Genomic DNA, 23,329 nt, shown 5'->3' with positions numbered 1-23,329 from the left:
AGATCCAGAAACGCACTGAAACGTATCCCAAAAAATTATTGGACATCTTAGTAACTGTTACATTGGTGGATGGTCTCAATATCTACATGCTGGTTTTAGGCCTTACTACTAAATATAGGTGGGCTATAGTATAAGCCCTATAAAATTATATTTCTTCCTTTTTTGTTATAGCTTACAATAAACCAGGGTATGTTATTTCCTGCCAAATATCATAAAAAGAAAGCACGTCTACATTTCCCTGGGGGGAAAAAAATACATTTGGACATTTCGTTAGGAGTTTTACCTATTTGACTAATTTCAATTACATTTGAGATCTCAAAGGTCTTTATGAAAAATGTGAAGGGACATTTCAGATGTCGAATTGTGGCTGAGAAACTAATTTTAGGAAAGAGATTTAGGACTCAGCATATTACCATAGTAGCAATTGTGTGTTTTGCTACCATAGTAGCGAAAGTGTGTTGAAACACTTTAATAGACCCTGAAAAATGATTTTGTAGATTAAAAACTTACTTCTTAATTCAGGTTCCGTGTAGTCAGGATTACAAAGGAGACTGTGTGATATTTCTCTGCTCTGTCAGGTAGGTCTGTGCACAGGTCCCCTGTCCCCCACGCTGTGACAGGGTTTGGCCACCTGCAGCGTAACCCAGTAGGAGACACCAAATGTTTGGACACCAAGATAATACAGCTCTAGAAACACCACAGATGTTACGAAACAGTGTTCTGCAATAAATCGGATTGTTTCTGCATTAGCTTGTGTTCTCTGCAGCATCCTTTGCTTCACACAGGCTGTTCAACTCTGCCACCGTTGTCGTACATTGTGCTGTGCTCCTGCCAACGTTCAGCATCTGCAATAAAGCACCTTCCAATAAACCGCAGCAAGCGGCACCACACCAGGGCACGCAAACTTGAATTATAATATCTGCAACCTTTACGTCAGTAAATATAGCTTTATAAGTAAAAAAAAATAATTAATAATGGTTTATGTCTGTTCGGTATGCAAACTTTGAATTCTGGTGTTTATATAGGCAGCACATGGTCAATACGGCCCAATGGAATTACTGTTGGGATTGAAATACCATATTTTATGTTGTACCACTAGCATCCATATTTCAGAGTTCAGTTAAGGCTTTGTTCCATTTTTGTATTGCGCATGTATGTAAGACAAGAACATTGATACCCCAGAGAGTTTATTTAGAAACAGTTTATATGGTCTTTAAAGCATTGATCAGGCAGATGCTCAGAATGCGCTACTTAAGGTCCAAGTCAGCTAAATTTCTTCTAGTCAGAGCAGTTCTACATCTGAACAAGGTAATTTCTACATCTGAACAAGGTAATTATTTTGCGAACTCGTTGAAGTGCGATACCTGAATTATCGGGGAAGGCTGTGACAGAATTTTGGAACCGAGCTAAAATGATCATTGTTACTGTGTTTTCCTGCAGCAGTTTTGTAAGAGCAGATGAGCCTCCCGTTCTCTGTTGTTCCCTAGTCCTTTACTGAACATTGTTATTAAGCTGCCTGGCTCTCTGTTATTGAATTGGGTGCACTCTGGCATCAATATGTATTACGTGTGAGTGCCTTATGGATGGTAAGTGTGTTTAAAAGGCAGAGTTCCTCCAAGATCCTGCCCAGAGGGAATGAATCCAACTGACTCAATACTTTTAAATCACATCTTTATAGGAGAGGAAATTCACCCTTTGGTTAGGTTATGGAAGAGAAACATTTTACCTTTAATCACTCCTACAGAGTAAGTTTACACTTTGTATAAGGGTAATGCAGTTTGCAGTGTGACAGTGGGTTTCTGCAGTGGAAAAGCCGCCCTGACAAATAACCCTTTTATACAGATGACGCAGCTTCGTTCTAGCTACAACTCAGTAACTTCTAGATATAAAAATACCATCTGAGAGCCAAACCTGAGTGAAGACCCTGTGAAGCTGAGTCAGCTGCACTATCACACCGCTCCTGGTGGCTGAGAAGGGCCAGGATTTGGCCTGCTAGCTTGCTTTATTTCTTTGCCCAGGCCTTCTGTTGATGCCTCTCAAATTACACACTTGCAACCACAGACAGAGAAATTTGCACCATATCTGTCGTGCCCTGCCTTGGCTACACAGCGAGTAAAATGCCACTGAAATTCCCACCACTTCGACTGCCCATCGGTTCTACACACAGGAACTACCTTATTTCCTTCAGGCAATTTGCGTCCTGGTGGATAGGCTTGCTACTACGAACAGCTTGAACTTTCTATGTTATTCTCAATTCTATGAAGTAAAAGGTTTTTTAAAATAATCTCTTGAGTTTTTTTAAAGAAAAAAAACAAACAACACTGCATTTTTCCAAAATAGGGAATCGACACTTTCAGTTCTCTGTTCTGTTTATCTCCTCGTCTCTCTGTTCAGACAGCTGTTAATCATAGAACACGTGAGGTTGGAAGGGACCTCTGGAGATCGTCTTGTCCAACTCCTGTTGGACTAAACCATAACATTAGGGTCAGCTTTTCTCTCGCTCCCTCCTTCCCCCGAAAAGTGAGCCACAAAACTCTTCAGTTCTGGCACAACACTTCCATTTCCATTATATTTGTTAATTTTTGTACTCGAAGGACAGATCACAGCTGTACAAAACTATGAAATACCAAGTACTAGCACAAACACAGAGGTGCTTTTGTTCCATCCGATAACCAACTGCAGAGAGGGGTCAGCCCCCTCTTCTGTTGGAGGCAGTGGGGTCTGTCCCCAACAGAGCATTACCAAGGACTACCCTAGTAAAGTCTTTCTGACTTATTTTCCTTTTACCCTAACCATGGAACACTGCACGTAGCAGCCCCGAGTCTGGATCCAAGCACACGGAAGGAGAAAACCTGCCTGTTGAGACCCTCACCAGCTCAAAAACACAGGAGGGGGAGGCTGCTGAGAGACACAGCAAGAGCGGGGCTCAGAAGGGGCTGCAAAGTAAAGCAAGGGCTGCTACTGAAGCTCTCCCTGAGAAGTCATGAGCTGGGGCTGCTGGAGTGTCGCACGGATAAATCTCATCCCAGGGACAGGGTCAGGCTGAGGGGCTCCCAGCCCAGGGCAGCGGGGTCCACCTCCACCGCACTCACTGCTGGCAAGTCTTGTCAGCAACCCCATTTGGGAGAAGGGTGCTGATAAGTATTTGGTTATATTCTAGGCTGGGAAAGTCTCATAATTCTCTTGGGGAAGCCCTTCTATAACATTGTCATTGCATTTTCTGTGATGATGCTCGAAAAATGGTTCTAATCCCATGTTCAACAAACGTTTGCAGCAAAATTCATGTGAATTCCTGCCATTAGGTCAATTTCTCAGACAGACAAGACTGCTAGAGAGGTTAATTATGAACCTTTCTTTCTAATTTAATTAGTTATTGATTAATGTTTGATAGGCTGAGATTTAAAAAAAAAAAGGAGAGAAGATTATGAAGAAAACAAAAGGATCAGTTTCTTCTGTCACAGGAAAATCTTCTTAACTCGGGAAGTAATTCCTAGTGGAGAATTCTAGACTTCCTAACTTTCCTTTTTGCCCATGATTCTGCCTGTGACCTGCAATATAGATGTGAATCTGTTGACAACTGACTTTTTGGGAGGAACTGATCCAGAGTAACTGAGAAAGAGAGTTTTGTTTTTGAAGGTCTCATATAATGATACAACTTTTACAGCCAGACAACAACAGAGGGCAATAGATCTCTACGAAACGTCACGTCTTCAGAAAGGTTTCCATTGGATGACACTGATGGCAATTTTGGCAGCTCTTCTCACTGCCTCACAGGGGTCGTTCAGGCACTGCTGAAATGTATCTGTGTGATGTAGGAGTGTCCTGCGGCCCTCCGGTACCTCAGCCAGCATGGTGAGGGTTTTGATTGCGCTCAGACGGGCTTTGCTGGTTTCCTCGGCAACCAACTTCAGCAAAGGTGGAATGGCTTTAGCACCTAGGGCTGAGAATCTCCCTGGAGAGAAATAAACTGGCTTTAAAATGCGTTATTACATATAACGAACATGCTTTTGAATTGCTACTTTCTACTCCCTGCCCAGCTACAGCTCTGAACAGCCCCGAGGGTGCGGTGTGAAGAGGTAGGACATGCTTCTCTTTGGAAGGCCAAAGCTAGCTGCCAGCTGTTTATTTGTAAGAAAAAAGATCTTTCTTGATTAACTTCATTTGCCTTGCACATTGTTATTTAATTTGCAACAACTTATCTAAGAATATATGAGGCACTGAATGACAGCATAAACTATTTTTTGGGGGGGAGGTTAGATGCCCTTAAGAACATCCTCCATTCTTTTATTTTAAAGACACTCCCAATGCTGCGATCTGCTCCTGTGTTGTCTTCGGAAGCCAGGGGGACAGTTGCAGAGGAGGACTGGAACACAACTGTTGTTATTAAGAGTCTTTTATGTCTAATTACTCACTCATCACACTGAAAATTTAGCAGTTAGTATCTTCAGTGTCATGTAAGTTTCTGTTACTTGGGAGAACCACAGACCTTATTAATATCCATTCCTCTCCCAGAAACTGTGTCTAACCACAAAAAGAGTTTCCAGAAAGTATTGCTCTTCTGCTGAGGGCTGGCGATTCAGAGTAGCTTCAGGTGTGTGGATCTCTGCATGGTCTGAACTTGCACAGATGATGTTCCCCCGCTGGAGCAGCGCTCTGGAGGGAATGATGCGGGCGGGGTAGATAAATAACTGCTTGACCTACTTCAGGTGAATGAAACGTGAAATACACTGTCCCCCCAAGACACTATGGGAGAGCAACAATAGTTGCTTGAGACAGATCTAAAGAAATGTCCTAATCTTATAGTTTCTTGAAGAGCTTTAACACTATCAGAAACTGAGGACTTGGGGGAGTGGGGCAAAAGTTTCTTCACTAAGTTGCCTTAGGATCGGATTTCCAGAAGGTATCCCAACAGAACTGCCTCTGTGTCTCACCCTGAGGTTTAACAGTAGCAAACATCAGCGCTCCTGTCGCACTAGCTTGGACTTCAGGATCTGTGTCTTCCACCAGGCTCACCAGCACAGGAATAACTTCTTCACATGCGGCGCTTTTCCCCTCTGGATGAGTACTGTGTAGAAGAGATGGTTAAGTGCCTTTCTCGAGCCGCGTTTGCGAACGCTGCAGCTACCCACAGCCTCTCCCCAGGCCTGGACCCCTGCAGCCCTCCCTCGTTTCATGGCAGCGGCGCTGCCACGGTCCTGCTCTCTGTTCTCTTTGGAGTTACAATGTTCTGACTGTTAGACAGATGGCAAGCACCACTGCCCAGCCAGGAAGAAAAGGAAGGGGATGTCTGTTTGTGCCTGCTCTCTATTAAATCTACTTGCTGATACAATACTGATGGTATCATATTAACCTATGTGTGTGGGCTTAACAATTTTTTAGGCTATTTTTAGGCAATGTTTGGATTTTTTTTTTACTTTCTATGATACACTGGAGATTTGATGGGCAGCAGCACGTAACAGAATGTAGGATTTGGTGTGCTGGGGGTCCTAATGCCAATTTAGTTAGAAACTGGGCTGTTGAACCCTACACAGATTTTAAAACCTTCTAAATTAGGAGTCTGCAATTAATTCTTCTCCCAGGTTGATTCTTTCTTTCTTTCTGTCTGTCTGTCACGTGGGGAATATTCAACATGGCCCAGCTACTGCAGGGACCTAGAACGTACCTGACGTCCATGCTCTAGGTGCATTTCCACTTTCTTTCTATGACTCATTTTATCTATACTCTCTTTTCCTATAAGATCTCACTTTGTTATAGGATATTAGGAAGTGTTTTGTGCCAACTGGTATGTAAACTACGTGATTTGCAGATCTTTTAAAACTAGACATCTGTTCAGCACTTCTATTGCATTTTGTGATTGCAGGACTGTGGACTTAAGTTGTTCCTTTCATTCGGTGTTTGACAGACAAATTTAATCTAAAGATTGCTTTTTCTGATCCATCACTGATGTATGTAGCAGCCTGTGTCAGAAAACTATTTCTGTCCTCAATCACATTGAAAATTTCCCAGGACTTTTAATTTTTTGAGACAAAGCGTTTGTCCAAAATGATAAGGGAGCTGCTCACTATCTCCATAGTGGTCAGAATCTTGTTTTCACATGATTTCTCACACAAGAACATTTTCTCAGCACTGCTGTACCAGGAAAAAATTGTGATTTCACTGCCAATACTGAAGAGAAATAGAAGGGGAAGGAATGACATTTCCTCATCAGTATCTGCTTTCTTGAGTGATTTATAGCAGTTACGATTTTTAGAGTCTTCTACTTATGTGTGCACTCAGGCTGATATTGCTTTGCATGTGAAATGTGACAGCTTCGATGTGTAGTGGAACACACCTGTGAACTAACGACACTGATTCTCTCATGAAACGAGTATTTCTTGGGCTTAAGTCTTATAGACAGATTTCTTATCCTTTACCCAATTTCCAACAGGACACGAGCTGCTTTGCTTCTGATGGCCAGTGATGAGTGTGTGAGCTTTTCCTTCAGGATAGTAACGACACCAGTTGCTAGAGCTTCAGAAGCCTCCACACGCAGACAGTTGGAGAGTGTATCAAGGATTAGCTCCTGGATTTCCTCTGGCTCAGTCTTCAATTTGAATACAAGCAAGGGAATCAAACCGGCATGCAGTACGCCGACAGCCCCTGCAGCAGCAGACAGAGAAGGAACACGGGTGAGGCGTGAGTGCATTTACTGTTTCTACCTGCACTTTGAATTTCTTAATAGGATCAAAATACATATAGTAATTCATTTCCTTACACAGATGTGGGATTGAGAGACGGAACTACTGCAACACCGCTCTGTTCATAAATGCCGTCTTAGCACTGCTTCCTCAGGAAGCTCCCCCAACAGTTCTGTAAAGACACCAGCCCAGGTAATAACCCAAATGGCAATTGCTCTGATGTTCCCAGGATTCCCCACTATAATATTTCTCCCAAAATTATTCTTTGTAAGAAAATACAGGGGAGATACATATATATATATAAAAGTCACCTTATATCCAGCCTTTCTAATTGTTCTCAACATGGACAGATGCTAAAAGAGGCTGAGATGTGAACCTTTAGAGCTAATACTTTGATTCTTCGCTATGGTTTCTGTGGGGGAAGTCAAGATTTTGGAAACTGTCAGCTTCCTCACACATTTCTTTGTAGTAATTCTGTCATGGGGAAAATTAAAATTTTGAGCTTTCCAGCAGCCAGCACTCTTGCGCTCTCTCCTAAAGGAAATAGCATCAAAGATAGAAAGACCGTCATTTGCCCTGCAAATGATGTCTTTGCTATGAGCAAGCGTCTGACTCGTACCATTTCTTGCACTTTACTAAGTCAATACTGAAACAGCAATGCCATGGGAAAGCAGAAAGCAGAACATACTGTCCACGAGTAACTATGTGAAAACAAAATTCTCCAGCTGTCTTGTTGCTAAGGCTGATTCTTTGGTTGCTAAGGGAAATGTGGCTCCTTTCAAAGTGATTCATATATGGTTAGATAAGGAAGTTTTGTGGTTAAGAGTCATCAAGGTATTTTCGAATGAATCTCCATAGCCAGAGATAGAAGGACAAGCGGGAAAGAGATTTTAATGGCACTTGACAGCACATGGAAGAAATCCCTCAACTTTACAACCAGGTGAAAAACACGATTCTAGTCTAGCGGTTATCCTGTTGTATATATTTCTGAGGTTTTACTGACATTGAATAACTTCTTATGTTACTAACTTATTAGGATCCACTTTACTAATGCAAATGCAAAGAAACACCTAGGGCTGGTATTATTACAGCTTTTACTACCTGTGCTACATTTGGAGGTCAGTTGCTCTGAGAATTCAAATAAATAATAAGGAAAACCAGATTCAGATAATTCATTCCTGCAGGCTAACAACATTTTAAAAACAAGGATTTCTCCTCGTGCCAGAAAGGCAAAGCAGGAAAGGAAAGTGAAAAAATGTTATCTTTGAAGCTGTGGCTGCGTGAAGCTAGATGGGGGGCTGGCATTTTCGTAGTAAAAAAACCCAACCCAATCCTGTATTTATGTCCCCTGGAGGAATTAAAAGAAGAAAATTCTCCAGGATCAGCTCCAGTCCATTCATGCTGTCTCCACAGGAGGATGTGATAAAGGAAACTTGCACTATTGGTCTGGCAGAGACCTCTCCCAGAGGGGACCCGAGGAGGAGGCAAAGCTCACACAGCTGCGTCCATCACCCAGCAGTAACTCCCCTGACAAGAACTGCAGGTGTCTGGATTGTCACTTCTAGGTACCGAAGGGGTACGGGTGGGTTAGGCCACAGCAAGGATATGTCTGGGAATGCTCCACGCAGCCTGATACATGTGAGCAGCCTGGCCTAGTGGGAGGCGTCCCTGCCCACGGCAGAGGGGTTGGAACCAGCTGATCTTTAAGGTCCCTTCCAACCCAAACCATTCTATGATTCTATGTCTTATGAAGCCCCAGGCAGCAGGGAACCCACTAGCGACCTGCTCCCATGGAATTAACTTAAAGCAGTCTCAGATGACTATAAATCATACCCAGAACTGGTTTAGCCATGCTTTGCAATGGTCTTTTGAAATAGCCTATGAAAGACAAGATTTTTCAAAGTCAGCTTTTAACATTTCTCCCAAAGTTTTTCATGAAAAGAAACTGCGTGCGTGAAATTGGGACGCCCAGACTGCTTCACATTCACCAGGTACACTTCTAAATTGTGGGATGCTGTGGTAATCAGTATAAAATCAAAATTTGGGAGGTAGAGTTTCAAAGGAAGATTAATGAATTGGAGGTGATAGACTTATAAGCTGACATTCCTCTAGCAAGTATCTATTTATTGTACAGTTGCTTTACCAGATGATCTGTGATGGTTTTGAACCAAAACCACACCTGGACTGCTTGACCTTAAAGTAGTTTCATTCTTTCTAGATAAGAGAACACACTGAATGTAAATAAGAGTAGCAAGCTCTGTGAAGTTTAAACTCCAGGCTCCTCCACAGCCTTGTGTAGCTTTAACTCACATTGATAGCAGTCTTCCTTGGGATACCGTCACACCATAAGCATTTCATCATATCATTTCATAGGCAAGCCCTTGTTCTTGCACAGAGTGGTCAGTGTTCTGGCTTGAGCCAAGAGAAGCCACTGCTTGCTTTAATTTAACTTTCCATCCTTCTGTAACAACCATTGCTATAGCATTCTGTCTACCTTTCTCGTGTTGGTAGATATACTTTTTTCTTTCCCGGACAGGTTTCCATTACTATTTTTTGCACTTGCTTTCAAACACTTAACAGCCATTTTTTAACCCGTCACCTTCATTCCCTCTTTTTCAGGATCTCCTTGCTATCTTATTTCAATTCTCTTGATCACTTTATCATCATACTGCCAATAAGTAGTATCAGCATTTGGGTTTCACTTCTTTGTGTTGGTGTCTTTCGCTTATCTTCCAATATGTTCAAGCAATACATTCAACTAGACAAGACTGCTTTAATTGGCCTTTGAGTTTATTCCTTCCAGTTAATGTTTATTGACTTTCTTTGACTCAGCCATCCCTCATTCATTGCATTCGCACTTCATGTCTTCTTTTGGTGCTAGCCTTTACTATTGCACTGAAGTCCCGAGTGCAAAATATACAAAAAGCCACTTTATGTCTTTCTGTTTCAATAAGCTGGCAAGATAATGTACAGAGTGTTGTTTAGGATAGCTTTTATTTTGTGGAGCCATTAAGTAGTATTTATTCCATGGTCATAAACCCCCATGTAGCTAGTGGGTGCTGATTTTGTATGAACACTCCGTCTGTTTTCATTTTTTAGAAATATGTTTTATTTTACCAGGCTAGGTCTCTGTACCAAGAGCGTTCTTATCTACTGTTTTGTCAAGCTGTCCTATCTGAAATGCTGTCGTGCTACTATAAAGGGAGCTTCCTAGATATAAATATAGAAACAAAGATGAATTGTTTGACCTTGTCAGAAGTCTCAATGTGGTGAAGAGAAAGAGGGTGGAGAGGAAAGACCATCAACAACAACAGCAAGAGACTACCTAACATTGAGACTGAAATTTCCAGGTGGAAATTCGTCATGGTTCTCCCAAGGGAACCAAAGGGTGAAAGGTCGAGGGAGGTAAAAGGGAGGAGACAAAATCAGTGGAAAGTTGTCTGAGAGTTACTTGTAAATTAGAGCAGTCTCGGATCCCTGCATCTTACTGAGCAAGCAATAGGAGGGGAAGCTAAGCGTGTGTTTCTAGCAGTCCTATACTGAAAAATGCAGTGGCATCCTCAGGATCTTGACTTTTCATTAAAATACTGCCCTTTCAGAGGTACTTTATCTATTGCAGAGAGTGTTCTAGATACCCTGCTCATAGTGAAGTAGTAGGGAAGAATGTTTTCAAAATGCAAATAGTTGCATTTGCAGCTGCATAGTTAACATCATTATTGATCTGTTTTTCTGGGAACTTGTAATCTTCCCTTGGGCTGCTTTTTATCTGAGCACTCATCTCTTCCTTCTCATAACCCTCTGGCCACTCTCATCCTTCCTCTCCTGACTCTTTTTCCAAATAGGCCCAAAGAGGAGTTGCCATTTATTCTGTTCTCTCAGTATGGCTGCAGGGCATGTAAACAAATTAAATTTTGTAGAAGACAAAGGGAGTCATTTATAGTACGCAACACTGGTGTTTTGTTTGGGTTTTCAATTACATAAATCAATTAAATCACATTACAAATCCTTTTCCTTACAAAAGTCAGTTTTCAACTCAAAGCCATTTAAATGTTTGTTTTAGTACAAAGCGTGCGCCTCATGCATGGCCACAAAGTGATGTACAGTGTAGTATAACATAGTATAATAATATGTAAACACAGATTCTACACAATATGAACGTTCTGTTAAGACCTCGGTGTCTCTTTGTGCTGGTCACACAACTACTTGAAATGCTTAGTGACAGCATTTCTGTGTAGGAAGGGGCACACAAGGAAAAGACAAGCAGAGCCAGACACAATCAGAAGGGAAAGCGCTGCCTCGCATCACGGTGAGCTACCACCAGGTCCAGTGCACGGTGGCTGTGAAATCCCAGGGCGGGAGCTCACTAACTGTGAGCAGCCAAACGATGCAGACAAACTCTCTAGACCTAGCAGCTCTCTCGCTGGCACTGCGAGAGCTTAGCACCGTTTTAGAGGTAACACAGACTGTGGTATATATACTTAAAAATGCAGTGCTTGTGTAATGTTTCCTTTCTGAGTGAAAAGGTGACCGCAGAAGATCCTTCCCCTGCACACCTTCCTTAATAACTCCTTGCTCGCTACTGTTTAAATTGGGAAAAAATATTATTCTTTAGACTCCCTGAGAAGATTTCTGAGTCACCAGTCACAAGAGCATACTTTGAGAACCCTGTGGTAGCTAATTTAAGGCTAAGGTTCAGCATTTTGAGTCACGGTGCTTCCAGCATTAAAGCTGTGTCAGGGAGTAGATTAAATACAAGTCTACTGTAAAACTTGGCTGAAATTTCTTTCTGGTAAGTTTGGAGCAGGAGGTAGACCACATTAAATGAAACAGAACTCACCCCCCTATACCCCATCAGCTTTACCAAATCTAACTGAAGAGGGAAGTTCTGTTGACGTCTTTGAAAGTCGGAATATTTTCCTCTTCTCTGCAACAATAATTCCCTGTCTTTCAATAATAACTTAACAGGAATAAACAGTAGCGTCCCAAAGGATGTCTGTGCCTAGAGACAAAGGGTATCTCTCATCTTAAAGGACTGAGAGGTGGAAAGTCCTTGTTTAAATGAACTGAAGAGCTGCTAGGATATTATGAGAACTGAGGAAAACACTGCAGATATTGGTATCGGACTAGAAATAGTAAACAACTCCATTTCGAACCATTTCCAGTCTGTGCATTGGCTAAATGCATTTATCTTATGACAGCCCTAGGGATTTACCAAGTATAAAATCACAACCTCAATAGCAGCGTCTGTCATATCTCACTAAAAATGCAATAGCTGTAAAGTTCATAAAAGCATTATGGGATCTGCTTTTGAAGCCACTGAGAAATTTTCCAATACGAAGGATTTTGGGATGTTATCTGAATGAAAGACAAAATAGAAATTAAGGTTATATATAAAAAAAGTCAGCAGTACACTGGAGAAGCACATAACGTGGCTGTCTCCAGGGATCCTTTAAAAATCCAACATGTTTCCAGCATTAACAAGGAACAGGAAAGATTGCTCTGATAAACAAGAGGTTCCTAATCCTCAGCAAAGAATGAAAGACGCTCCTGCATATCTTGCTTTCGTTTTGAGAAACTTTGCTTTAGCATGTGCGAAACTGTAATATCAAAGCACCACTGAAAATAATTAACATGGGAACTACAACTAATATATCTGCGTTAACTTCTCCATTATAAATTAGAAATCCAAGAAACAGATGCACTTTTTAAAAACAAAAAGTAATTTTGGTAGTAAATCAGACTGCCTGTGGCCTTCTCCTTGAAAGCAATGGGTTTAACCATCTAAACGATTTATGCCCTATGAAAAGAGGAGTAATATCTAAAGAACTTAAAAATTCTAGTCTATGGAATGCCTTTTGTCACAGCATCTCTAGAAACTGTAGGGATGAATTAGAGTAGACTTGTGTTTCACATAGAGACAGTTCCCAATCTGAAAAATATATCTTGGATTCTGATTTTGTACAAGAATTATCTAAGATCAATAATTGACCGAGACAAGTACCCTACTTCCAATGGATGTCACTCCCAGATCCTTTAGTGTAAAATCACCAAAACCACTATGGCGGAAATAATGAAATACGCTCTCTGTTGTAGTAGTGCATAATCCATGAACTGTGGGTTGCTGGTCAGTCTCACGGCACCAGAACGTAGCCTCCAAAATAAGAGCAACTTTTCCTTCTTTTAGTAAAATTGGATTCATACATTGTCATATACAAGAAAGCAAACAATCAAAATGAAGGTGAAATAGAAGTAATAAAGTAACGGTGACTTAGAGTTTTTCCTAGCTCTTATTGTTGATAGTCTGCTTGTACACTGAAGTATAAGCATTGATATCTTTTTCAGTGTTTTTGTTTGTCCTTCAGAACTCTAGCTGCTTGCATCTCCCATATAATTAATCTTCTTTACATTTTCCAAACTTGTAGCTTACTTAACACATAGATGCACTCATGATCAGCCTCTATACCTAAGTGTGTGAATGCATGCGCATACATGTAACGTGCATTCAGCTGACCTTGCATGCATATTCATCACACAAATTAGGAAATTTCTTGGCTTTTATTTCTCTGACAAAGTATCTTTCCTTTATTCAGAAGAGGTTTTTTAAAAATTGTAAAAATTAAAGACTGAAAATAACCCAGAGGGTTTTTTTTTTCTTATTCTTTTGGATGAAGAAGGAAATGTCATCCTGAAATTTATTAATTTCCTCTACAGGGAAGACTTTGCCAAAATGCATGAAGGAAGGAAAACAATCTGACATATGTAGTACTTGTGCCAAAGTCTTCAGATCAATTACTGTAGAGAAAATTAAAGCCTTGAGATAACTACTTCCAAAAAGCTGAGCCTCAGCCACTGAGTTGCTACCCCACTTCAGGTTTTCCAGGTCAAAATTTGTCCTTTTTTTCTGCAGGTCAGTAATGGAGACATGTAGCTCTAAGGTGAGACTGAAAGGGACTGGTGCAGCCCTGAACCGTAAAAGACTATGCGGATATTTTGCTTCCACAAGTACCTGTTGTGAAATGCAGCATTCCCAGAAAACAGTGAATTTAGTGTGCACAACACAGAGAATATGTTCAGAAGAGAACCTGAACTGGCACATTTGCAAACACTAACTTAAATGTTGGATTTTATACTGTATAGCAAGCAGGTATATCAAGAGTGTAGAAAGTGTTAACTATAGCAAGTGTCAGTCCCAGAAAAATTGATACTGTAAGGTGAATACACCATTATCAGTTTGACAAATGTTCATATGATTATTACTTCCCTTGTAGTAAGTTTTAGAGATTCCTGTGGAGAAAGAAGGTCTGCTCTGTCACAGAGGCTTGTTGTAAAGAGGCGTGAGACAGCTCATTGCCTACACACCGTCAAGGTTTATTTTTTTTTGCTAGTTTAAAAAATGACCTGATAGAATTTTTGAAGAAGAAGAAACTAGAGAAATTGTAGTGTTGACAAATCCACTGCTTATATTTGCTGATCTGGCATGCTGGTAAAGCTGCCGTAAGTCCATTTTATCCTACAGTTCCCACTGCTTACCCTGGTGCCAAGATGAGCACAACTGAATGGTTTGGACTGATAAAAGCGCTAGGAAAAGAAGAATACTGTACTACAGGCGGGTGAAATTCTTTTCTGCTTCAGATGGTCTGGCCCGGCAATTTTGTTTGAAATGAGAGTAGAAGAACCACATCTTGATTAGAACCACGGGCCCAGATGGCTGCACAACATGAGTGGAGCTGGATGGAAAGGCAGGCTCGCTCTCCACTTTCCAGCCAGACCCGCTACTTTGCAGATTCCCTGTTTTCCATGGGAAGCCATGTTCTTAAGGAAAAGTACTTATACTGATCAATGAATATTGCATTCTGTTCTGAATGAGGTTCTACAATAGTGTTTTCCAGTATGTTCTAGTCTGTATTTTATTTCCAGCAGTGAAAAACTCCGAAGTCTTAACTGAATACAAGAGCACTGAGGTATGGGCTGCTTTGAGGATGATTTATTTTTTGAAGTGCCTCCCCAGTAAATGTCACTCTGGGTCGAGAGCCTTATTCTTCCAGTGAGCTGTAAATCAGAGATGTTGGCTGAAAGGACTCTGTCACAAATAGGTGCACGTCTTAGCAGTATACATAGTTTCTGATTAGAGACGTATTCCTGAATGAGGCCCTCTGAGTGAATGAATGAAGGCGTTTTTGCAAAAAGACCTTTTTTATCATTTATTTGGAAGACAACTAGTGCAGTAGGACCCAAGCCACAACAACAGTGAAATGACACTGTTACTTAACCTGGACTAAAATATTAGGTCTAGCTTCTGTAAACATGCCAGATTAAGCATAGGTGCTTCAGCAGCGCTACTAATGTGCTTACCTTTAAGAACATTATATACCGAGTATTCAAAACACTGTGAAACAGAAACAGAGGATCGTCTCTGCAACAATTATAACACATACCAGAAACTATTTAATCAGCTGGTAGAAATTCCTTCCACTGTAATGTGCTTTTAAAAATAACATTGTTATAAGTAAGTTTGAAAACTACATTAATTGAAAGATTTGGTAAAGTGTTTATCAATTTAGTCAGTTTGTGTGTTAGGTAAAGTTAGCATAATGTGCTTTGCCCATTTCATTGACTCCATCACCCAGTAAAGAAAGTGATTCAGATGGCCAAACGTCAGTTTCTAATGTTATTTTAGTATCTGAGGATTGCTTGGGACCGTCAGGTATGACTTAAGACCTACAGGACACTTGGACATTTCTGGGGTGCAGCTGGGGGCCAGACAGGGTACCCTCAAAAGCTGAAAATGGTCCTAGAGGCTTACGTCTGGAGGCTGAATTGCTTCCTAAGTCACTTCCACTTGTTATTTGAATTGATCTTGTGTATGTCATTGGCACAGCAAAAACTTCTATAAAAGAGGAGTGGTAAATCACAAAACCCATCAGTCACTTTTATGCAGTTTTCCGTTCTTTTATCACTGATATAGCCATAGACCAGTCTTCTGTCTCTGTCTAAAGATGCTTCACAAAAGATGTAGCCATCAGTTATAACTATCTACTTTGTACTTCATAAATGACCACCAGTTGGTAGATGTATGTATGTATGTAATACATTTATTGTTTACACAGATACAAAATTAGCCACAGGCCTGACGTGGAATAGGTGTATACAATTATCTAAGCTAATTACTTAGACCTGACTGCAGTATTCAATATTTTTACAGAACTGCTCTGACATCTAAAGTCCCCATAGGAAAGCTACCTGAATGTTCCCAGCTCTTCTGCCATAGCTTCCCAGAGTTACCTTTGTGTCCTCAAAGTTTTCAGTCTTTTTTTTAAACTACCAGTTTCTTATTCCTGTTAATCGGACACAGCAAAGTAATAAAAGGGACAAATAATAGTGCCTGCTGAAATTGTAGCTATATCTCATGGCTCCTACATGAAGTAGAATGATCACGCGTAAAGGATACAAGGAAATGTAAAACCTGATTATAACTTTTTTCCTAAGTACCTATTAAAAATATATATAATTCTTTTGAGGCCCCAATTTGATACTTCTTCAGCTGGCAATAACAGCAGTGACACAACCAAAATATCTGAAATCAATACATTTCTCCTTTTGCTTGTTTGCTATTGCAAAATTAAACAAAACCTAAACGCTACCTGTATCCTCAAGCGGGAGAGACCTACTTTCAACTCACTGCTTCAATGAGTATTTAATCATTCTTACAAAGTGGAAAACCTTCCAACAGGAATACTGCAGGAGGGAAGAGGGTACCCCAAGAGTAACCAATAGCCTGTTGCTCAGATCACATTACTAGGAGATCTGAAGCAGGTACTTTTTGTTTTAAAAGCTTTGGTTTCAAAAAATTCCTGGTCCTGTTTAATTGCCTCTCCTTGGGTGTAATTCCCAAAGAATCTATGTATTTTGATCTCAAGTGATTTTGTCAGTTGTCCACCCTTCACAGATCTTTTGTTGTATACTTTACTAAATAATCCCTACTTTCTTTCTGGGTTAAAGTTTGAGGGGGTTTTGGTTTTTTTTGTTTTCCCCATTCTTTTGCCCTTAGTAGTGAAGACGAGGGAAGAATACTTTAATTATCTTTTTTTTTTTTAAAAAAAACAACACCATAAGAATGCAGCCTTGAAGGATGGATCCTTTAGAAAGAACTCCATTCCTTTACCTTATTTCATGGTATCTCTGTCTGTAGCTTTCTTCCCATGAAGGCTCTGAAGGAGTTTGGGTCCGTGTATCCATCACAAAGCTTAGAGTAAGTGAGGACTGCTATGGCAAGTGAACTGCAGGGGAAAGCCAGCGTGCCGCCCAGGGCTCCAGGAGAGCCTCCAACCAGCTGGCCACCAGCCCCTGCATTTAATACTTGTTCCTCTAAACTTGGTTTCGGTGGCAACTGCTGATTCATCGGTTGAGCCCATGACCGTGAGCTGCAAATTCAGTAGGTACATAGTAAACTGTGAAGGAAGGTAAGGCACTGAACAGTTTTAGGTTTTAGTTGTTGGTTTTTTTTCTTTTTAAACATTTTGTCTTTTGATAAACTAGAGGAGTCCTTCTCTTTAGTTGATTGTGCTATTAGCTGTAACTCATTACCTGGGGTCACGTTCACAAATGTCTCCCATGATTTGACCTCGTAGGAAGAGTAAGCAGTTGCTATTAAATGAAACCCTCAGTTAGTCAGTTAAGGATGCGAGAAGAAGATAAAAGGGTGAAAGCCTGGTAGAAAGTGAATTTTCACTCTAAATGATAAAGCCAAATGAGGTCAGGCTGATACCACCTGCTGGAAGGTGCATTCATGATTCCCCCCCCCCCCATCTCCCAGTCACTGGTACAAAGCAACAATATGCCAGATAGTTATAAATATCAAGTCCCAGTCATCTGTACTTGATGCTATTTTAAACTCTTCCACGTGAGAAAAATGGTTAAAAATAAAAATACAGCCTTTTTATTCTTCTCTAAATGTTCTGTTCAGTTCTTCATGCTCAAAGAGAATCACAGACCCGTCTATAAATATCTAACCCAGATCTACAATTGCTTGTTAAAAAGAGGGTGTTTGGTAGAAAATTGAATTAAATACAAAATGTCTTTTATTATATTTTTATTACAGACCAGATGTGGCCTCTCAATTTACCCTCTATCATTTGGAGATGTACATTCACCAAGAACATTGCCTGTGTGCATGTAAATATTTTGATGTTGTCATGGTATAATAAAGGGTAATTGATTAGAAAAATCCCTATGGGATTTTCCACTTAAGAGCACATTTCTGTTTTAGCACTATTGTCTTCCAACTAAACATGTATGAATGCATCTAGTTTGATTGATCCCAAACAGAAAGCAACAGCAAACAGGCAAGGATTTGGCTTTTGGTCAATGAACAGCACTGGCAAGTGGAGCGAGACTTGCGCAGCTCAGGGTTCCAGTAAGCTGCACATTGGGTGTTACACCCCAACAGCCAAACGCTGCCCCCTTCAAATTAAAGTGGCAACCTGCCTGACACGGGAGAGGGAGCAGGAATCCAGTCAGATCGTCACAGTTCTCTCACATTACTGTTTACTATTTTGAGGCAAAAAAGTAATGCAAACTGTTCACTTTCTACATGTATTTGTGTGTTTTTAATCTATTTGTTTACAAAGAACAACATTTAGAGTACTGAGCTAAAGAACTGGTTTTATATTGCCACTTGGCTTTAATCACCTGTCTATGTTATTTTGAGACATATATTTCTCTTTAAATTCCTGTAGGAGCTTAGCCACATGTAGTGCAATCAATGCATGCTGCAAGGCCCTGATTGAGAATTTCTGGATGCAGGACAAGGTGAGACTGAAGAAAACTTAAGACGTATCTGCTGATTTATTTTTCAGATTAGTTGGCTTTTAATTCTGTCGTTAATCAACAGCAAGCTCCCATACTGTGGTGTTGAAATAGTAACACCTAAACTTCTCAGGGAAAGACTTGTTCCATTATTCACGTACTGCATGCTCGTAATTCCTTCCCTGACAGAATTTGATCTACAGTTAGGTGCCTCCCTCAAAACTGCAAGAAAGAAAGCATTTTGTTATATCAATTGAAAATACCTAAAAGTGATGAAATCTGTAGGGAGCATGTGAACGATGATCTTCCTACCCAGGATGATGGAAGTTGATGCTGTTATTTCTGCCAAAGTTGGTTAATGTGTGGAAGATGCTTTTTCTCACATATAAAGCACTATGCTGAAGATACATGTAATGTGACAGTTTCTATAGTAACTACTTGTTCTTTATGGAATAGCAGATTAAACCTGTACACCTTGTTATTGTTCTTTTATCCTATTATCTAGAGTACTCAGTTACCACAGATACAATTTTTTATTCCATTCCCTTGCCAACATAACTATCTCAGGGATTTATGCAATTGCAAGTTAAGACTACATTCGAAAAACAAAACATTAAAACTTTAAAATTGACCAATATCTGATCATATCAATGCACCAAAAGACATACGTGCATATATATTGAAAGCTAAAATTTCAAAATAAACCTGTAGAGATTATATTTTTTATTAAAGCTGGGGAAATTTATTATTTGAATATTACCATTTTTCTGAGAACCATGTAAGTTATGTATATGACATTTCTTGTTTAAATGCTAGGAGTCTACCACAACAACTTTGCCAGTGTAGATGTACTGGCAAACTCTTCTAGTGTGAACAAGACCTAAGATTCATTACTTATAGGAGAATTTCCCTCACGTGGTACTGATTCACGGCTCCTACTTCTGTGCAAGAAAAATAATGATGCTACATTGTGTTTTACACTAAAATATTTCATTATTATACTTCACCGCTGCAACAGCTCTGCTGATAATACCAGTACTGGAAGTGATATTATTTACAGAAATCAGATGCTTTCTGCTGTGTATTATGTTGGCCTTATTGTGGGAAAAAATGCCAGCATTACGTCTACGTCTGAAACTCTCTATTGCTATCTCCAGCAGAAGTGTACCAGGAACAAATGATGTTTATAAAATTAGCAGTGAAGGGGGAAATCAGAGCTATTTGATCAGGGCTGCAGATTCAACAATGCAACTAGTATTGTAGTATGGCCAGAAGGAAAAATACACTAGAAAGAATTTGAAATGTAAATAGTGTAAATCTATTAATGAGAGAAAAAGAAAATGATACTCATCATTACTTATAAAAAGCTGTAGCAAATTACCCATTCACAAATGCAACAGCCAGGAAAAGAGAAAGGCACTAAGGGAAAAGCAGAAGAAAATAAATGTACAGTACCAAGAGGAACTGAGTGATGGAAAAAGTGGAATGCAGAGAGTGGGTGAAGTCCATGTAACCGAGTACTTGGTTTTTCTCTCTCTACCCTTGCTTGCATCACTCTAACACGTATGTGCCGTGCTCCCTCCACTTCATTCATCCCCTAAAATATGCATTGCGGAATTAATCAGAAAAATCATCGTCCTGGCCGGGCCCTGAACCGCAGAGGAGACGGACCCGCTGAAGGCAGCCCGGGCTCGGGCCGCCGCCTGCGCGCCCGTTATGCAACGCGGGAGCGCGGCGCCGCCGGCCGCACCGGGAGACGAACCAAACCCCCCGCCGACGCCCGGCTCCTTACGCGCCGCGGAGGCTCCGCGGGCGCGGGGCGGGGGCTGCGGGCCCGGGCGGGAGCCGCCGCCGGCCCGGGAGCCGCCCCGCCCGCCGAACCCCCCGCCGTTGGCTTGGAAACGGGCTGGCAGCCTCCGCCTCCTCCTCCGAGCCAGCCCCGCTCCCCCTGCCCCGCTCCCCGCCCGCAGCGCGCAGCACCTCCCCGTCTCCCGCGGGGGGCCGCCGGGCTAGCGTTCCCATTAGCGCCTTCAAAAAAAAAACACAACCCACCCGTTTTTCTTAACGTTTGATTTTCTAGGGAGAAAATGAGAAAGGGCAGGTTTTTTCTCCCGCTGGGGCTGCGGGGCTAGTGTCTGCAGCCGCGGTGTCTCTGCTCCCTGCGAATCGCAGATGCTGATGTGAAAAGGGCCGAAGCAGAGCGGAGAAGCGTCAGTGGATGCGAGCGTTCGCACTGATGGATTGAGGCGGCGGAGCCTGCCTGGTGCCGAAGAGGTGAGTGAAATATTCTGCATTTCTTTCTCTCTTAAATCAGTTTAGCGATGAGCATTTCCCTCTCACTGTGTTTCCAAAATAAAATGGGACTTCTAAAGCGAGAGGAAAAATATAATTTTGAAACAATAAGAGATGGTTTTGCTGGATGGAAGAAAAGACGAATGTCACTGTGAGGCAGAAATATTTTGCTGTGTGTAGAGAAAAAATAGTAAGGGGAAGCAGGCTGCTGATACAGTGAAAATGACCTTCTCAAGGGATACTGGCCTTCTATCAGCTGCTGCTTCAGCTTGATCCCTTTTTCACAAAATTAAGTCATCTCCCGTTCCTCGCCTGGATTGTAACCCATTAATATCCAGTACCTGAGCCTTACTAAGACCCGTTGCGTTCTCTTAATGATTCAGAAAGATAATCCATTAGATTCCGCCTGTTGGGAGAAGAACCTCCACGCTCTGTAGCACCTCCTCCCAGGGAAATGCAGACTGGCTAACGTTCCCTCAGAAAGGCTCCTAGCTGCTGAATTTCTGTAATAAATCCTCACATCTGCTCATTCTAAGGATGTGTGGCTCTGCAGAGCTTGGACGTTCTACCTCCTCGTGTGTGCTCATGCATGTGAAGGAATGGGGAGGTTTTCTTAGATTAACCTGCACCTGTGGACGGCTCCCAGCTGCACTTGTGAACCACAAGTTTTTTGCTGTCTTTGCCTTTGCATTTTGGGTGAGTGATTCACACACAAAGCCCCCAACCCTTCGATGTTAGCTGAGAGCTACGGACAAATACGTGTCAGCTTAATTTCTGCTCATAGTATGGATCTGATCTGGGTTTGGCTGTTTCACTGTAGAAGCTGTTTAATGTGTGGTCTTGCGGTATTTATTCTAGAGGCTACTGACCTATCTCGACAACATTTTCCTGTGCAAGGTAAAATTCCGAGAAAAATTCAGCAGTTTTCCCTCCAGCATTTCTTTATATCTGTTTACTGATACTCTAACACCCACAATTTGATTTTTATTTTGTCTCCGTATTTCGCGCCATTGTGGGTCACACCCTGTGGGTGGCCGTCAAAATTTCATCTACAAGGGTTACAACAGGAGGTCAGGTAGAAAAACACGGTACTGTGAACATCTAATTGTGGATCATGGAGGAGTAAGAATGAGTGTGTATTTTGTACCTCCTTAGGGGAGATTGTTGCTGACTTTATGGATACAGACATTTAAGTCTGAGCTGATGGCTTTGGTGCAGTTATAGGCAGAAATAGTGGCTTTTCTTCAACAGGGCACATATTTTCTAGCTGAAGAGACAGAGCTCTGCAGAACAGAGGGCTTTTTGCCATTAACTTGGCCGTCTCCATCAAATCATTTGGTTGGAAGCTATCATGCAAAAAGCACAGATCCCTGCCCTTGGATAGAGGACATTATTACAGGATAGGCCTATGGGTACAGAAGAATGAAGTTCCAGTCTTCAAGAAGCCAGTGACGGGTGCAATCAAAAGGAAACATGATAGTTATATGGCATATTTAGGAGAAAATCTCATTATATCACCCATTACCAAAGCACTGACTTGCATTTTCAAAGAAGCCCACTCTGTGTGCATATGCATACTTATATGGAAAGAAAAGCAGATTAATTCTGTGTCAGGCCGTGGAGATTTCATTCTGACAGTGGACCTTACAGAGATGAATAAACTCTGTGTGCTACATAAAGAATGCTACACCTCCGTCGGAGGATTATGTGCTTGTCACTTCATTGACCACTGGTGAACAGAGTTGAATAACTCTTCTGGAGATAGTACCTTGAATTTCGTCAGCCTCCAGTAGAGCTCCGTGGTTCAGCTACAGGCCTTGGCTTTGAATTTAATGATGATAATCTAAAAATAACCAGCCAGGTAGTTCTGAAGGACTGAAATGAAAGTGTTCTGGTTGTCTCAGTTCAGATTACACATTGACAGAATAAGGTACGTTACATTTTAAGAAATCTAGACAGAACCAGAAAAGAGAAATTTGCCCCTTCTTCTTAAGGAATCTACCTGCTGAGCAGTGGGGAAGGGGATAAGTAGAGGGATAAGGATAACAGAAAATTCAGTAGACAATAAAAGCTTAAATCCTTAAACGGTGAAGTCAGCTCTTCCTCTCCAGCTTAAGCAGATAAGGATTTTGACAGCAGATCGAGTCTTGGTTGATACGCAGTGGTGAGGCAATACATGTCTTTCCCTCCCTCCCACCCATGAATTAAAGAAAAATCTCCGAATTCCTTTGGGTTAAGTCACAGTAATTCCACTTATTTCAGAAGAGATTCTCCAGATTTATGTAACTGAGAGTTGCATCTGACTATTTCTGGTTAAAGGTTTGGTCCTGCTTTCACAGGAGTCGCTGGAAGTTTTGTCACTGGTTTGGGTGGGAGAGAGCCCAGGCTCAGCGCGAGCACACCTAGTTTCACTGCTCAGGTTCCCCCATGCCCTCTGGGAACAACAATGTCGCACAGTTTTATAGCTGATTGCAGTGAGGTTACGGTCTCAATGACTCTCTACTTGCATCGCAAACTCTCATTTGTAAATTGTCAGTGATTTTAATAACATTCTT

General features: G+C 41.3%; 2 protein-coding genes across 2 annotated transcripts in view; one reads left to right on the top strand and one right to left on the bottom strand.

Annotated features, from left to right (window-relative positions):
- Positions 1 to 3,467: 3,467 nt before the first annotated feature.
- Positions 3,468 to 23,329, bottom strand: part of RSPH14 (radial spoke head 14 homolog) — a 95,808-nt gene continuing 75,946 nt past the window's right edge. The window contains exons 4-6 of the mRNA XM_063351085.1: positions 6,414 to 6,639; positions 4,932 to 5,065; positions 3,468 to 3,952 (exon numbers count right to left, since the gene is read on the bottom strand). Coding sequence (XP_063207155.1) covers positions 3,711 to 3,952; positions 4,932 to 5,065; positions 6,414 to 6,639 — 602 coding nt within the window. The 3' untranslated portion in view covers positions 3,468 to 3,710. The remainder of the gene's footprint in view (positions 3,953 to 4,931; positions 5,066 to 6,413; positions 6,640 to 23,329) is intronic.
- GNAZ (G protein subunit alpha z) overlaps positions 20,365 to 23,329 on the top strand; it is a 68,171-nt gene continuing 65,206 nt past the window's right edge. Inside the window, exon 1 of the mRNA XM_063351084.1 lies at positions 20,365 to 20,756. The gene's annotated coding sequence lies outside the window, so the exon portion shown is untranslated. The remainder of the gene's footprint in view (positions 20,757 to 23,329) is intronic.

The sequence above is a fragment of the Chroicocephalus ridibundus genome, chromosome 13, assembly GCF_963924245.1.
Source record: "Chroicocephalus ridibundus chromosome 13, bChrRid1.1, whole genome shotgun sequence".
NCBI classification, from domain to species: domain Eukaryota; kingdom Metazoa; phylum Chordata; class Aves; order Charadriiformes; family Laridae; genus Chroicocephalus; species Chroicocephalus ridibundus.
The sequence above is the reverse complement of the archived record's forward strand: the minus strand, read 5'-3'. Positions and strand labels throughout refer to the sequence as shown.